Source organism: Dryobates pubescens, chromosome Z (assembly GCF_014839835.1).
Source record: "Dryobates pubescens isolate bDryPub1 chromosome Z, bDryPub1.pri, whole genome shotgun sequence".
Taxonomy (NCBI): domain Eukaryota; kingdom Metazoa; phylum Chordata; class Aves; order Piciformes; family Picidae; genus Dryobates; species Dryobates pubescens.
Window position 1 is genome coordinate 73,546,174 of NC_071657.1, and position 16,379 is coordinate 73,562,552.

Genomic DNA, 16,379 nt, shown 5'->3' on the forward strand with positions numbered 1-16,379 from the left:
TATAAAATCCTCCACCAACCCGTCCGTACCAGTCTGTCAAAGGAAACACTGGTGGCAAAAAGACAACACATTGGCCACAACAACCCCATGCAGTGCTACAGGCTGGGGTCAGAGTGGCTAGAGAGCAGCCAGGCAGAGAGGGACCTGGGGGTACTGGTAAACAAAAACTGAACGTGAGCCAGCAGTGTGCCCAGGTGGCCAAGGCCAGTGGCATCCTGGCCTGCATCAGGAATAGTGTGTCCAGCAGGAGCAGGGAGGTCATTGTGCCCCTGTACTCAGCACTGGTTAGGCCACACCTTGAGTCCTGCATCCAGTTCTGAGTCCCCTCAGTTTAGGAAAGATGTTGACTTGCTGAAAGGTGTCCAGAGAAGGGCAACAAAGCTGGGGATGGGTGTGGAGCACAAGCCCTATGAGGAGAGACTGGGGGAGCTGGGGCTCCTTAGTCTGGAGAAGAGGAGGCTCAGGGGAGACCTTATTGCTCTCTACAACGACCTGAAGGGAGGTTGTAGCCAGGTGGGGGTTGGTCTCTTCTCCCAGGCATCCAGCACCAGAACAAGAGGACACAGTCTCAAGCTGTGGCAGGGGAGGTTTAGACTGGATGTTAGGAAGAAACTCTTCACAGAAAGAGTGATTGGTCATTGGAATGTGCTGCCCAGGGAGGTGGTGGAGTCACCATCACTGAAAGTGTTTAGAAATAGAATGGATGAGGCACTTGGTGCCATGGCTTAGTTGATTAGATGGTGTTGGGTGATAGGTAGGACTTGATGATCTTGAAGGTCTTTCTCAACATGGTTAATTCTGTTTTCTGAAAATTGGTTAATATGAAAGATAGTTTGTCAGCTAAGCTAAGAGAATAGTTTTTCCTTTGTGCCATTAAAATTCAGATTCTTCTTGCTATGGAGTTTCTGACTTGTTTTCATTTCTGATTCTTTACATAATTGTTGTATTCAGAAGGTTGTTGACAAGGACTGAAATTACAATGCACTAAAATAGTTACTATAGTTACTTTATAAAACAGAAAAACACTGAAAAGCAACAGAGATTTTCAAGGCTACTAAAAATGAAAAAGAATTGTAAGACTCCCACTGACATCACTGGGATCAGAATCCATAAGCACAAATGCAGAAATTCTGCTTTATGTATTTATTAGTCTGCAGGTACGCAAAGATGAAAGCAGAAAAGGATTATGGAAACCAGGTGAAGAGCAAACCTTTCCCTATCACTGTTACAAGGAGTGGCTTAGAACAAGGATACAGAAAGTGAGAGCTTCACAAGAATAAAGAACAGTCACAACATGGAACAAGTCTTTAACAAGAGTAATTAAACATACACATTTTGACATAACAATGCATCTTTTATATAAGACATTAAAGGTAGAAAATACCACTTGAACAACTGTTGATGAAAAACGCTCTGGTGGTAACACACCTTAAAATTAAATGGCATGGAATTTCATGTTCATTAATGCAACACTCTTTAAGAGCACCAAAAAGGCCATCAGTATCTTCCAGACGTGGCCAACAACAAAACTCCATGTAAAAGAAAGTTCTTCACTGAGAGAGTCGTTCATCATTGGAATAGGCTGCCCAGGTGGTGGAGTCACCATCCCTGGAGGTGTTCAAGAGGGGATTGGATGTGGCACTTGGTGCCATGGTTTAGTCATGAGGTCTGTGTAGACAGGTTGGGCTTAATGCTCTTTGAGGTCTCTTCCAACTTTGGTGATTCTGTGACCCACCTGAAAATTGCTGGTTTCCATTATACCTAACTGGAGGTACCTAACACACACCCAGATAACATTCAGGGGAATTTTTCATTAGCAGCTCTTTCAGTGCTATAATGGGTAAAATTACAAAGTTGTTCATTCTGACAAGCAGACGAAAAAAGGCAAAAGAAAGTCATATGAGACTGGTTAAGACTCCCGTGGAGTACATCAATTTGATGCAAGGATACTCCTTCAGAAACCAGGGAGCAGAGATTTTTAATTGTTGACATTTTGAGCATGCCAAGAAAGTACAGCACCTTCTAATGATAAAAGTGCTTTGCTTCTCAAATGAAAAAACACAGTGTCTATGATTCTTTAAAATGCTGATCTATATTCAAAACAGCTGCTAGTTTTCATTGTTACCATGCACACAGCCACACAGGGAATGCTCCCCTTACAGCATATTGTGTCTGTTTGATTTATTGTTACAAGGAATTACTGTATTGAAATTTATGGTAATCCTGTCCTATGAAATACTTAAAAAAAACCAGAATTTTTAAATAAATGCCTAAGCACTCCTTATATGCAAAGCAAATCAGCAGGTGGATGTCAAGAACACTGAAGCAGAGTGAAGAAAAAAAATTCCTTCTATTCTTCAATGTCTTCTATTCAGTTTTGCTCTTTTAATATTAAAGCATGCAGCTTGTGCCTTTAATAATATGAGAGCTGGACAACAGCTGACTTTGACACAATTAATAGCAACAAACAGTCTGTTCTTTAACAGCCACACTGTCTTTATACCTTGGGCCTGGAAAGTTAGGTGTCACAATGTTATGGTAATCAGTTTAATAACAGTAGATCAAATGTTTTTAAAGAAAACAACCAAAATTAGTATGTTTTGCCATTACTACTCTAATGCATAATTGCATTACCACAGTCACACACAGCACAACAACTGTTTCTTATCTTACCTGCCACTACAGAGAAGCCAACGAGCAAGAGAATAGTGAGGTATGATCTTCTGTATGACACTGGCCATTACCATGGTAACCACCAACTGTACACCTATCACACCCTGTAGAGGAATAAGTTAATAACAAGTCAATATGTGTTTTAGATAACTGCTGAAGTATCTCATTTATTTAATTAATTCCAGAAATCTGATCAAAGCTTCTTTTCAGGGTTCACTTACTTCACTGATAGGACAAGACACCGCCAGGTCATGAGACCACTGACACATGTGACCCTCGTTCACAAACTGCAATGCCTCTTGTGGATGTGGCATTTCACAAGATGTTGTGCCTTAAAATTACATCAGTGATTATAGCCTTGGTTTTTGTGGTCTCTCCATTTCTGAGATGATTTAACAGCTGAGACCACACAAACCACTGTGTGGTGAAATTGCAGCCCTTGACTAGTGCAGAGCATTCCCTTCTCACTGAACTCCAGGCATAGGAGGGGAAGGAAAGGGAGAGGACACATCAATCAGCACAACTTCACTTCAGAGTCCAGCTCTTGAACAGGCTTTGGCACTTTGGCAGAGCCAGCAGCAACCTCATTCCCAGTCACTCAGCAAGCTTTCATTCTGAGTATTGGTTGGTTTGGTTTATTTAATAAAGTTACTTTAAACATCTGAAGTTACATAACAATGAGTGAGACGTTGCATCATATTACTTCTGCACACGACAGCACCATGTCAAAAAAACAGCAGGCAACACGTACAGTTTGTTTCCTTCATTTACATGAAAGATTTTTATGCTAAAAACATCACAAGCAATGGTAAAAAAAAAAAAATTAAACATCAAATGCACATACAGGAGGGAAATCTGCAAAACATGCAAGTGAGAAGACACTAGGAATTAGCCAAGTATGCTAACTCCTTTAAACTGGGTTGGTTTTTTTCCAGAGTACTTTTCCATGAGCAGGAATACAGGCACTTTTTCAATCAGCACACTAATGCCACATTTAAGTAGTGACATAGAGAAGTTGATACCTGAAAAGGAAAGTAAATATGAACTTCTGGATATCACTAACAATATTTTGAGGATAAAATACTTCCCTCTACAGTTGCAGAAGTTGGGAACTACACTGCACTAGCTTTGTACTACGGGAACATGCTGTAGGTCAGGAGGCAGAGAGGGACCTGGGGGTGCTGGTTGATGGTAGGCTGAACATGAGCCTGCAGTCTGCCCAGGCGGCCAAGAGGGCCAATGGCATCCTGGCCTGTATTAGGATCAGTTTGGCCAGCGGGAGCAGGGAGGTCATTCTGCCCCCGTACACTGCAATGGTTAGGCCACACCTTCAGTCCTGTGTACAGAGCTGGGCCCCTCAGTTTAGGAAAGATGTTGAGTTGCTGGAATGTGTGCAGAGAAGAGCAACAAAGTTGGTGAGGGGTTTGGAACACAAGCCCTATGAAGAGAGGCTGAGGGAGCTGGGGTTGCTTAACATGGAGACAAAGAGGCTCAGGGGAGACCTTACTGCTGTCTACAACTACCTGAAGGGAGGTTGTAGCCAGGAAGGGGTTGGTCTCTTCTCCCCAGGCAACCAGCACCAGAACAAGAAGACACAGTCTCAAGCTGCACCAGGGGAGGTTCAGACTGGATGTTAGGAAGAAATTACACACAGAAAGAGAGACTGGCCATTGGAATGGGCTGCCCAGGGAGGAGGTGGAGTTGCCATCATTGGAGGTGTTTAGGAGGAGACTTGATAGGGTGCTTGGTTGCATGGTTTAGTTGATTAGGTGGTGTTGGATGATGGGTTGGACACGATGATCTTGAAGGTCTCTTCCAACCTGGTTTATTCTATTCTATTTCTGTACATGGAAGCAGTATGCCATTAGCCATTGACAAATAAAACACAGGTCAGCTCGAACACTTGAGAAACATTTTCTCCAAAATTCCCTAAAGGAAGAAAATGAGTCCTTCAAGGACACCTCGCTAGCAGCACAGAATGCAGTACTGACACTGCTCAAACACATCTTCCCCACCTAGCATACCCATTCTTCTGGAAGATATTTCACCACACATTATTTTTACCAGAAGTTTCTCTAGCCTGCATTAGGAATAGTGTGGCCAGCAGGAGCAGGGAAGTCCTTCTGCCCCTGGACTCCCCACTGGTTAGGCCACACCTTGAGTCCTGTGTCCAGTTCTGGGCCCCTCAGTTTAAGAAGGACATCAAGACACTTGAACGTGTCCAGAGAAGGGCAACGAGGCTGGTGAGAGGCCTTGAGCACAAGCCCTGTGAGGAGAGGCTGAGGGAGCTGGGGTTGTTTAGCCTGGAGAAGAGGAGGCTCAGGGGTGACCTCATTGCTCTCTACAACTACCTAAAGGGTGGTTGTCCCCAGGAAGGGGTTGGTCTCTTCTGTCTAGAAACCAGCACCAGAACTAGAGGACACAGTCTCAAGCTGCACCAGGGGAAGTTTAGACTCGAGGTGAGGAGAAAGTTCATGGAGAGAGTTGTTAGCCATTGGAATGGGCTGCCCAGGGAGGTGGTGGAGTCACCGTCCCTGGAGGTGTTCAAGAGGAGACTGGATGTGGCACATGTGCCATGGCCTAGTCATGAGGTCTGTGGTGACAGGTTGGATTTGATGATCCTTGAGGTCTCTTCCAACCTTGGTGATACTGTAATACTGTGATCTTATCAGAACCTACACACTTGTGGATCTATAATTTATCCGAATGTTCTCTAGCATGATCTTCCACAGAGGATAAGACTTCATTGCTCTGGATTCTCCTAGTTTCAAGAACATGGGATTTCAGAAAAACTTTATCAGTGAAGACCAAGTTGGCCCTTGCCAGCATTAGTATCTTGGTCTTTTCCATGTCTTTTGCCATCAAGTCTCTTACCCTCGGCAGCAGCAGGCCCATGTTTTCCATCATAATACATTTGCTGTTGATAGCCTTGTGGAAGGCTGTATTCTTGCCACTCATGCTTCACGTCAAAACTCAAGCACAGGTGGGCTTTGTCTTTCCTAAACCCATACCCACACACTCAGACAATTTTCTCCATATTTCTCCTGGGTGACTTCACTTCCACTATTTGCATACTTCCTGTTTGAGTTTAGTCACAAGCACCAAGTTCATCCATGTATTGCAAGATAGACTGTAGGAAGTGGTTCTCGAAAGCCAGTAAGTTTTCCCAGGCCACTCTTCTCTCCAAAACCATATACCACAGGATGGCTGGCTGGACAGATGGGTTAGTTGTTTAGGTGGTGTCGGATTGGCTGACAGGTTGGACACAATGATCTTGCAGGTCTCTTCCAACCTGGTTTATTCTATTCTATTCCATTCTATTTTTCCAAGCTGAGGCCTGATCACGCTGAAGTTTGCTCTCCTGCTGCTTGCCTTGTCTTCTCTCAGAATCCTGAGCTCTACCATTCAATGGTTACTGCAGCAAAGGCACATCACTGACCACTTCTTCCATGTTTGAAAGCCTGAGATCCAGCACAGCATCTGTGTTGGAAAACTGCCATCAAAGCACACAAAAAAATCTCATGGATTGTTTGTGGTCTGTGTTTTCTCTTCAGAAGACACTAGGGTAGTTCAAGTACCTTGTACAACTGGTCCTTGGAAACCTGAGGGTTCTTCCCACTGTCTGAAGAAGTCTTAATTATGAAGAAGTAGAAGATAAGGACTATCTACAGCAGAAACCTACCACAATGCCATCCATGTTGTTCTACCCTCTAATCTTTACCCATAAGGTTTCAAATGGTTCATTATTCATCCCATGGCAGACCGTCCTGCATCCCCTGTTTTTTCACTTCAGAGCAAGTTCACCTCCTCACTATGCTAGCCAGTCCTTTTAAAAGGATATCTGCCTATGGCAGCACTCCAAATGTACAAGCTCTCTCCTTTGTTAAGGATTCTTCACATTTTGCAGTCCTCTGCATGAGATTACTCAAACCAATTCCCTAGCTAAGGGGAGATTTACTTAATATGAAAAGAAGCTATTAAAAGAACCTGCCTGCATAATATATCTGATACATTCACAATACTAAATTGCTTATGAAGTATGCACTCTTTGTTTACAAAATAAACTATGCATTTTAAAATCAAATATTCATTCTGATCACCTCATGCTTAACCACTTCCACCCAATGTGAAAAAAGAAGCCATAGTCCTCCCATCTAACCAGCCCATTAAGCCATGATCTTCAGAATTCATTCAATGAAAAGTTACATTAATATTTCTCTAGAATAATGTTTTTACTAGAAGGGCAGTCTAACCAGATGCCATGTGTTTCTTCAATTACTCCTAAGGCTTCCTACTTGCAAGAGAAAGAAAAGGCCTTTTCAAATCAAGACAACAGGAGGGAAAACAAAGGAAAACGAGGTAGTTATTTTTTATACAATTCAGACTACTTAAAATTACACCTACAGAAACCCATTTCCTTACTTAAGTGAAGGCTGCAAGCTGTAACTGAACCCATTAGGATCTGGAGAATCCTAGAATCAATAAGGTTGGAAAAGACCTCAGAAATCATAAAGTCCAAACTATCACTCAACACCTCATGACTAACTAAACCATACCTTCAAGTGCCACAACCAATCCCTTTTTGAACACCTCCAGTGATGGTGACTCCACCACCTCCCTGGGCAGCACATTCCAATGGCCAACAACGCTTTCTGGGAAGAACTTTCGCCTCACCTCAAGCCTAAACCTCCCCTGCTGCAGTTTGAGACTGTGTCCTCTTGTTCTGGTGCTGGGTGCCTGGGAGAAGAGACCAACCCCCCGCTGGATACAACCTCCCTTCAGGTAGTTGTAGACAGCAAGAAGGTCTCCCCTGAGCCTCCTCTTCTCCAGGCTAATCAACCCCAGCTCCTTCAGCCTCTCCTCATAGGGCCTGTGTTCCAAAACCCTCCCCAGCTTTGTTGCCCTTCTCCGGACACCTTCCAGCAACTCAACATCTTTCCTAAACTGAGAGGCCCAGAACTGGACACAGGACTCAAGGTGTGGCCTGACCAGTGTTGAGTCCAGGGGCACGATGACTTCCCTGCTCCTGCTGGCCACACTCTTTCTGATGCAGGCCACGATGCCATTGGCCTTCTTGGCCTCCTGGGCACACTTCTGTCTTGTGTTCAGCTGCTGTTTACCAGTACCCCCAGAGCCCTTTCTGCCTAGCTGCTCTCCAACAACTGTCCCCGGCCTGCAGCACTGCATGGGGTTGCTGTGAGCAAAGTGCAGCACCCTGCACTTGGACTTGTTGAATGCCATCCTGTTGGACACTGCCCATCTGTCCAGCCTGTCAAGATCCCTCTGCAGAGCTCTTCTACCCTCTAACAGATCAACATTTGCTCCCAGCTTGGTGTCATGTGCGAATTTACTGATGATGGACTTAATGCCCTCATCCAGATCATCAGTAAAGATATTGAACAGGATGGGGCCCAGCCCTGATCCCTGGGGGGCACCACTAGTGACTGGCTGCCAGCTGGATGTGGCACCATTCACCACCACTCTCTGGGCTCAGCCCTCCAGCCAGTTCCTAACCCAGCACAGAGTGCTGCTGTCCAAGCCACGGGCTGACAGCTTGGCCAGGAGTTTGCTATGGGGGACAGAGTCAAAGGCCTTGCTGAAGTCCAGGTAGACTACATCCACAGCCTGCCCCCACATCCACCAGGTGGTCACCTGATCATAGAAGGAGATCAGGTTGGTATGACAGTTTAGGCTGTGCCTTTAAGAAAAAGGTAGCTGCAGAATTCTCTAGCTGAATGTTTGGGTGTAAAAAGGAAAACAAAAGGAACATAATTCTAAATTAATTTTATTGAGAGATGAGTGGGATGTAGTTTTACCATCTCACATTCTGCTCTCAGTCTGTCTTCTGTCTCTTGGCTAGAATGCGTGCATGCTGCTCTTGGACAGAGACCGATAAGATAAGCAAAATTAACTTCTTGACAAAGCTCTGAGCTAACTGAAATTCCCTTAACATTTTCTCTTCTCTTTTGCTTCTAATTAACTAGAGGGATAGGGGAGGGAAAGAGGTTGGGGGGAACACGAGGTAGATTCCTCCTCCCCCCAGGGAGGATTCCTGCATTGTATAATATTGTAAATAAATTGTATAATATTGTAAATACATTTTGTATGTATTCATTGCATTCCATTATTGCTTGTAAAATACAGCTTCATTCGCTTCTCCGACTGAGTTCAGCTGAGCTTTTTGTTGATGTTGGTGGGTTAAACCATCACAGTTGGTCAGGCAGGACCTGCCCTTCCTCAATCCATGCTGGCTGGGCCTGATCCCTTGGCCATCCTGCAGGTGTGCTGTGATTGCCCCCAAGATGATATGCTCCATATTCTTGCCTGGTACTGAGGTCAGGCTGCCAGGCCTGTAGTTTGCAGGCTTCTCCTTCTGGCCCTTCTTGTGGATGGCCATTACAGTGGCCAGCTTCCAGTCATCTGGGACCTCTCCAGTGAGCCAGGACTGGTAGTAAATGATGGAAAGCAACTTAGGCAGCTCATCTGTCAGCTCTCTCAGCACTCTAGGATGGATCCCATCTGGTGCCATGGACTTGTGAGTATCAATTGGCTCAACAAGTCTTTAACTACTTCCTCATGGATTTCAGGGGGACTATACTGCTCCCTGACCCCATCAACCAGTTCAGGAGGCCAGTTATCCTGAAGAGAAGTCTCCAAGGAGACCTTACTGTGGCCTTCCAGTATCTGAAGTGGGCTACAAGAAAGCTGGGTAGTGACCTTTTAGGGTGTGAGGTAATGATAGGACTAGGGGGAATGGAACAATAATAGAAATGCGTAGATTCCAGTTGGATGCTAGGAACTTCACTATGAGGGTGGTGAGACACTGGAACAGTTTGCCCAGGGAGGTGGTAGAAGCCTCATCCCTGGAAGTTTTTAAGGCCAGGCTGGATGTGGTTCTGAGCAACCTGATCTAGTGTGAGGTGTCCCTGCCCATGGCAAGGGAATTGAAACTAGATGATCCTTGAGGTCCTTTCCAAACCTAACAATTCTATGATTTTGTCTTAAGCCACTGAATACCACACCACATCTTCATCACTGCCTTTCGTCAGAAATTCACCATACTTACTCCTGTCTAGAATACTACCTTTTTCCTTAAAAAATAGAAATGCCTACAAAAATATCTCAGCTTACAACTGAAAACAATCTAGCAACTTCTAAGCAATCAAAACCAAACCAAACCAAACCAAACCAACCAACCAAACAAACAAAAAACCCCCAACACCTAAACACCAAATCCTATAAGAATTGTATCACTAACCTTAATTTTAAATCTGACTTCATGCTGGAAACACCCCTCTGATATTTTTCTACAATTCAAGCAATTAAAAAAATGTATATATGCATTCACTTGATCAGAACATTTTTTTCTTGGTTCCTAAAGGTTGTTAACATATGGCAGATTACCAAAGTAGAGCTACCACATGACACTAAAAAATTACACTGCATTAATCTTCTCGTAATCAGGCAAGAACACATGGCACAGAATACAGTAGATTATATGCCCACTTAAAATAGCAAGCTGTGTGCAAAACATGACATGGTGGCAACTCTACGCTTCTGCCTGTATGTGGTTATTCATTACTTATATATTAGAATAGAACAGAATAGCATAGAATAGAATAGAATTAACCAGGCTGGAAAAGACCTTGGAGATCATCGAGTCCAACTTACGACCCAACACCATCTAATCGACTAAACCATGGCACCGAGTGCCTCATCCAGACTCCTTTTAATGCAGCCTAGAAAAATCTACAACATTCTGAACTCTCTCATATTAAAGGACAAAAGCACATATTTTTTTCTCCCCTCAAAAAACCACGAAGTGTGGAGCTCACTGAAATCCAGGCTGTCCAGATCAAGCCTCCCATGTGCTTGAGTCTTCCCATCATTACATATATCAGCTTAAAATCAAAACCACTCATTTCAGGAACAGGAATGAAGATTGGGTGTTGGTTCTCACCAATATCTTACATGCTCTAATTGCCATGTTCTAAATTAGAGGACACATGGAGTTTAGAGTTTAGCCAGAAATTCACAGCTTTTAGCAATACATCTAGCCCTGCTTAATAAGGTGTAATACATGTTTAAGCAAGAAGATGCTCAAGGGCAAAGTCCACAACCACATCAAAGCTTTGACAACCTCTGGTGAATAAATCCGGGAATCCACCAACCCAAGTGAGCTGTGATGAAGTAATTGAGTACACTATCATCAACAGGCTTGACTCAAAAGCAGTAGAAGCATTGTTCATCTTTTAGAGATGAGAAATTGCTGCACAGATTAAGTAAAGTGTCTGCACTCACAGCTTGTACAGAACAACTTGTAGAAAACTACATTTTAGAATCCATTTCATAAGACCTTTGGCACTCTCTTGATTCCACATACACCTAAGTCCCTATCAGGCTTGAGCTTCACATACTGGAACTTGAAATCCAAATTCAGGATACTGGGGAGAGAAGCCAGAATCTTGCTGGTCAGAGGCATTTCTGTTAATCTGTACAAGTACTTGGCCCAAAGACTACTACGTAAGAGAGGTAAGTCAGTTCCTCTACAAAACAGAGGCTGGCAAGCAATCTTGTGGTCAGAGATTGAAGTAGTAAACCCAGGAAGGAATACACTAATAAACTGCATCCTGGCTGTGTTTTTGTGACAGGGGACGGTCTGTGGTTAGAGGTGTCCTGAAATTCTTGAGCACTGTGCTCAGTTCTAAGGCCTTCGGCTAGGAATGGCACTTTTACCTTTGCTTCTGCAATAGCACATATTTCAGAAGAAATTAAACCTTGCACAGAAGGTACAAGTGGGCTGCAAGAAAACCATCAGCAGCTACATTAAAAGGGAAGTCTAGCAGATGTCTTAAAATCAATAAAAAAAGATGGCAAGTCTAAAAGGCAACAGTATAAGGTTGAATGAAGTATAACTTTTGTACTACGTACCTGGTGACACAGTTGCTGATAATTAGGAGAACAAAAAAGTAAGAATAAGAAATTAAGATAAAGTTACAGTACTCCTATCTACAGGTTAAGTGTACTCATAATACAGTGCTTATCTCAGAACAGTCACACAGAAGAAGAAGGAAAAAGAAAGAACAAATTTTTAAATACTTCTGCCTGAAGGATATTTTTCTTTTCATCATGAATTGATTTACAGAACATGTAAAGCAAACACAGCCAAGGTCAATAGCTTTATGCCAAGATACCAATCCAGTGTCCCCATTTTGACCTTGCCCAAGGTTATCCTCCCTCACCTGTAGTAACAGGTCAGGGTTTTTTCCCCTCTTTTTTCCCCTTAACACATTGCTACATAAGGAAAAAGTGAAATACCAAGCTTTACACAGAACTTCGAAACTACATGTTCTCTAACAACAATTATCTCCTCCATTGCAAGACAAAGGCCTTGAGCTGATGCCAACTACTGCATGCACCAGGACTGCAGTAGCAATACAACTGCATGCCTGAAAAAGTAGCTCATAGAATCCAGCTTCACCTTCAGAAATGCAATGCTAGCTACTCACTTTCTGAAATAGCAGGTCTTTTTAAAGCATGATTTTTAAACAAGAGCATTCTAAAGATGTTAATTCAGGGCATATCAATCTCTTTCAATGACAGCATGCAATCACACTAATAAGGCTGTGGATTTTCAAGCAAGAAATTGGAAAATTTTTCTGTTAGTTAGGACCAGTAAAATCTCTAAGAGAATATTATTAACTTCTGTAATTCCCATAGTGCAATTATATTTGTGATGCCTGGAAGCTAAACTGATACAACCTCTTTGAAACACCATTTAATCAATGACAGGTTATTGCTCTTGCTAATGGAGGACACTTTTCCATATGCAAAATTCTCCCTACATGCATATGTCCATGCACAAGCCACAGCTTGCAAAAGCAGGAGTGCCCTCCTGAAACACAGATGCCATTCAAAATTGTTTGCTAAGCAGCAGACCACAGCATATGGGATGGCCAAAGAAAAGTGAGCTCACTGTGCAAAGTCTTAAATGTATGCCTCCTATGAAAAAGGCTGCTTTCACAAATATCCTTAGTCAGAATGATTATCTTGTAAAGTCATCCACCTGAGTGAGTTCAAGGCTTACTATCTGTAAAAATCTGACATGCATAAAGCTACACTCAGAAAATAAATCTAAGCCAAAGGAAATTTTCCAAAAGTGTGGTAGATTTGGGGTTTTTTTGGTAGGTTGGTTGGTTAGGGCTTTGGGGTTTTTCCTCCTTTTTCATAGCCAACTTTTTCCTGTATTTATATCTTCTTACACCTGCCACTGTCTACAGCAAGGCAGGGATGAACACAAGATGCATGAAGCAGCATGAAGAACACACAAGGAATTTGGGACCACCACCAAGCTGCTCACCTTCACTGAGTCTCTCTCACCCAAAGCTTACTTTTCTCTTGGCCAGTGTCTTTCAAAGGGGAGCCATAAACTGATAGATGGAAGCAGTCACCAGTATCATGAGTCCACATTAAACTAGGTGTTTGGTTTGAAACCAAAGCTACATTCTAGCTAGTCAACTGCATTTTACCTGACAGACAGTCTCACTGCTTTTTCCACTGAAGCCCTCTAAGCACAAGGACTACACAACTAGTGATCATCAGGCAAATCAAGTTTTTGCCACAGACATCTCCTAACTGGAACAAGGGCACATCACTGCCATTATTACTGAAGAAGCCAACCCATAATATCCGTTGTGCAGAACACCGATATACCTCCAACATATTATTAACTCAGAAGTAAAACTAGTCCAGAGAAGGGATCCACTAGGAAGGAACAAAGCAAGTTTATATTCTATTATCACTATTCAAAGATTTTTAAAATCTAGTTTACTCATAGTTTACCCAATTAACACAAGTAGGAACTATGGAAGCTCTCACCCTACAGAATATTTGGGTTTTAAATAGCAAACTTTGCCATTGCATGAATTCTTCCAAGTAGGAAAACTCATTAATGCCTATACTGAACAGTCTAAAACACTGTGGCCTTACATGACATAAAGGTACTTATTTAAAGTTGTGAGCACAATTGGCACTACAGCTACAGAGATGAGTCCAAGTCCTGGCAGTCCCAAATTGCCAGAAGACTGCCAGTAAATTGTTCCAATGACTTGATTTATAAGCCTGTGGGTGCAAAAAGAAATTGATGAACATTTAATTCTCCTGTTGCTTTGGACCTAGAGAATACAGCTTCCAAACAGTATAAAAGCAGACTATCATCTTTTCCCTTTGCTGACGTCATGGAATCACACACAAAGATTATTTGTTCACACTGCCAGCAACTAGCAAAGAAAATTGGACCCGATTTTCCAACCTCATCAGGCAGCAGAAACAAGCACTCAGTTTATTTAAATAAAGACCAACACTCAGAGGAAAAAAGTTCTGTTTGTTTGCAACTTCACAAAACCAGCTTCACTTATAGAGCTATAAGATAGCACCCATGGACTCCTGCAAATGACAAGAGTGTCAAGATTTTTTTTATTAAATATTCTAGCTGACCAGACAATTAAAAAATAACCAACCAACCAAACAAAAAAACTCAGGAATGGAGGAAAAAACATAATACAAAAAGAATTAACACAGTTCTTTTCAGATAAATAACTAAAATCACTTTAGGGAAAGCAAGTAGAGCAGTTGATCAGATTTTACTCAGAGTGTAAGATTTTACTCTAAAGTGTATTCCTCAAGCAAGACTTACAGCATTAGGATAAGCAAGTCACCATTACTGAAGACATATTGGCATTCACATCCACATGTAAGAGAAACATATTAGTGGTACATACAAAGTATGTTTTTATATCTGCACTCAAGTAACCCTATGGCATCCCATATATGTCCTACCTGTAAGTATGCTAAAAGCAGAAACAACCAACTTTGGCATTTAAAATGGCAGCTAACACCTAAATACAAAATTCAGCATCTCTTTACAGATAGGTCCATTCATTAAATACACAGCCTTTACCATTTAAACTACATATACCCAACAAGGTTACATCATTAGGAATAATCCATAGAATCACAGTGTTATCTGGATTGGAAGGCATCTTAAAGATCATGTAGTTCCACTGCCATGGGCAAGTGCACCTTCCACCAGACCAGGCTGCTCAAAGCCCCATCCAACCAACCCTGCACCAGTAAAACTCAGCTGCTGCTACCTATTTCCGCCGAGGAAGTGAGCTGTTCCAGTGCCCAAACATCTGCTGAGAAAAGTAACCTGAGATATAATTTCTTATAAAACCAAGGTAACTGCATGCTGCCACAGCACAAACCACTACTGTGATACAGCCCCAAGCACTGAAAACTAACTAGCAGTAACGGAAACCAAAGCATTTAGCACTCATAGACCACAGCTAATTAAATTATTTATTTACAGAAAGCCTACAGAAGATGCAAATAGACAGGTCTACTTATTTATTTAAAATACATCTCAAACCTAACACAGGTCATTAAGCGTAGTGGCTCACTCTACTTCTCAGTGGAAAAGCAGCAAAGAGGGAAACTGCCATGGGGAAATAAAAACGCGTGAGTGTAAAGTCGCAGCGAGGAAGCGAACAGCACGGTATTTCCCAAATGAGTATTAATAACATATCAATGGTGTCTCCGCCGCCACCACCTCCCTGCTTCTCCACCCTCCAGGCATCCTCAAATCCAGGGAACAGTAAGACCGAGGAGGTAGCGCCTCGGTTCTGAGCTCCGGGACATCAGTGACTGCACAGAGCCCCTCGCCCCCAGGACTCATCACGGGTGGCCTCACCCTGAAGCCCCCAGCCGCCCAGTCCTATCCCGTCGCCCGACCTCCCCGCGCTGTCCTGCTCACCATGGTGCTCGAGCCGGCCCCGCCCGCCGCCGCCGCTCCAGCCGCCCGGCCCGGCCCCGCTCGCAGCACATAAATCCGCCGCACCGCTCCGCTTCACTCCGCTCCCACTGCCCCGCCAGGCCCCGCCGCGCCGGCTCCCGCCCGGCGCACGCCTCGCTGCAGAGGTCACGCCAGGACCCCGTTAGCCCAAGGCCCGCCGGAACTGTCTAACTAAATGCCTGTGTGGACGGGGCGGCAGAGTTCGGAGACGTGCTTTAGACGCCACCTCCGTTTCTTCACCTCTGTCTGCAAGAGTGGAGACAAAAGCTACAGTAGAGAGGCTCTTTCCGGAGCTCACCACCCATTTGTCTTTTTGCGCTAGTTCCGTCAGGCGCTGTGCTTGACAGCCAGGCCCGGGCACGGCACGGGCACGACCCCGATCACGTGACTCGGGAAGTTGCCCTGAGCGCTGACTTCCTCACTTGACCCTGGCACTGGCGGAGCCAGTGTTGACCCGGGAGATAAAATGGGGTGGTGGCGAGGCAAGGCAGGAGTAGGATTTAGTGACAGTAAGACAAGAAGAGGGTAGGAATCCGACGGCGCTTCCGCGCATGCGCCCCGGCGCTGCCGGCATAGGGAGGAGAAGGGGGAAGCCGCATCTGCCATTGCGCATGCGCAATGCTGGAGACTGAAGCCGGAAGGGTGGAGGCGGTCTCGGAGCCTGTGCGCGGTTCAGACCCCTTGCTGGCTGGCGGATTCTGGGGTCTATCTGCCCTTGTCTTCCGCGACGAAGGAGCCTCGGGAAGAGATCGACAGCCATCGGTGATCCCTGCGGGATGAGACGCCTTCTCCTGCCCACAAGCAGCTCTGAGGAGAGTGGGATCTGTCGCTGCCTCAGTGGCCCGGAGGCAGG

The 16,379-nt window shown here is 44.1% G+C and overlaps 1 protein-coding gene across 1 annotated transcript in view; it reads right to left on the reverse strand.

Annotated features, from left to right (window-relative positions):
• The window catches only part of TMEM161B (transmembrane protein 161B), a 49,641-nt gene extending 34,025 nt beyond the window's left edge, over positions 1-15,616 (reverse strand). The window contains exons 1-2 of the mRNA XM_054178017.1: positions 15,488-15,616; positions 2,674-2,777 (exon numbers count right to left, since the gene is read on the reverse strand). Of these exons, the coding sequence (XP_054033992.1) occupies positions 2,674-2,777; positions 15,488-15,490 (107 nt within the window). The 5' untranslated portion in view covers positions 15,491-15,616. The remainder of the gene's footprint in view (positions 1-2,673; positions 2,778-15,487) is intronic.
• Between the last annotated feature and the right edge of the window lie 763 nt (positions 15,617-16,379).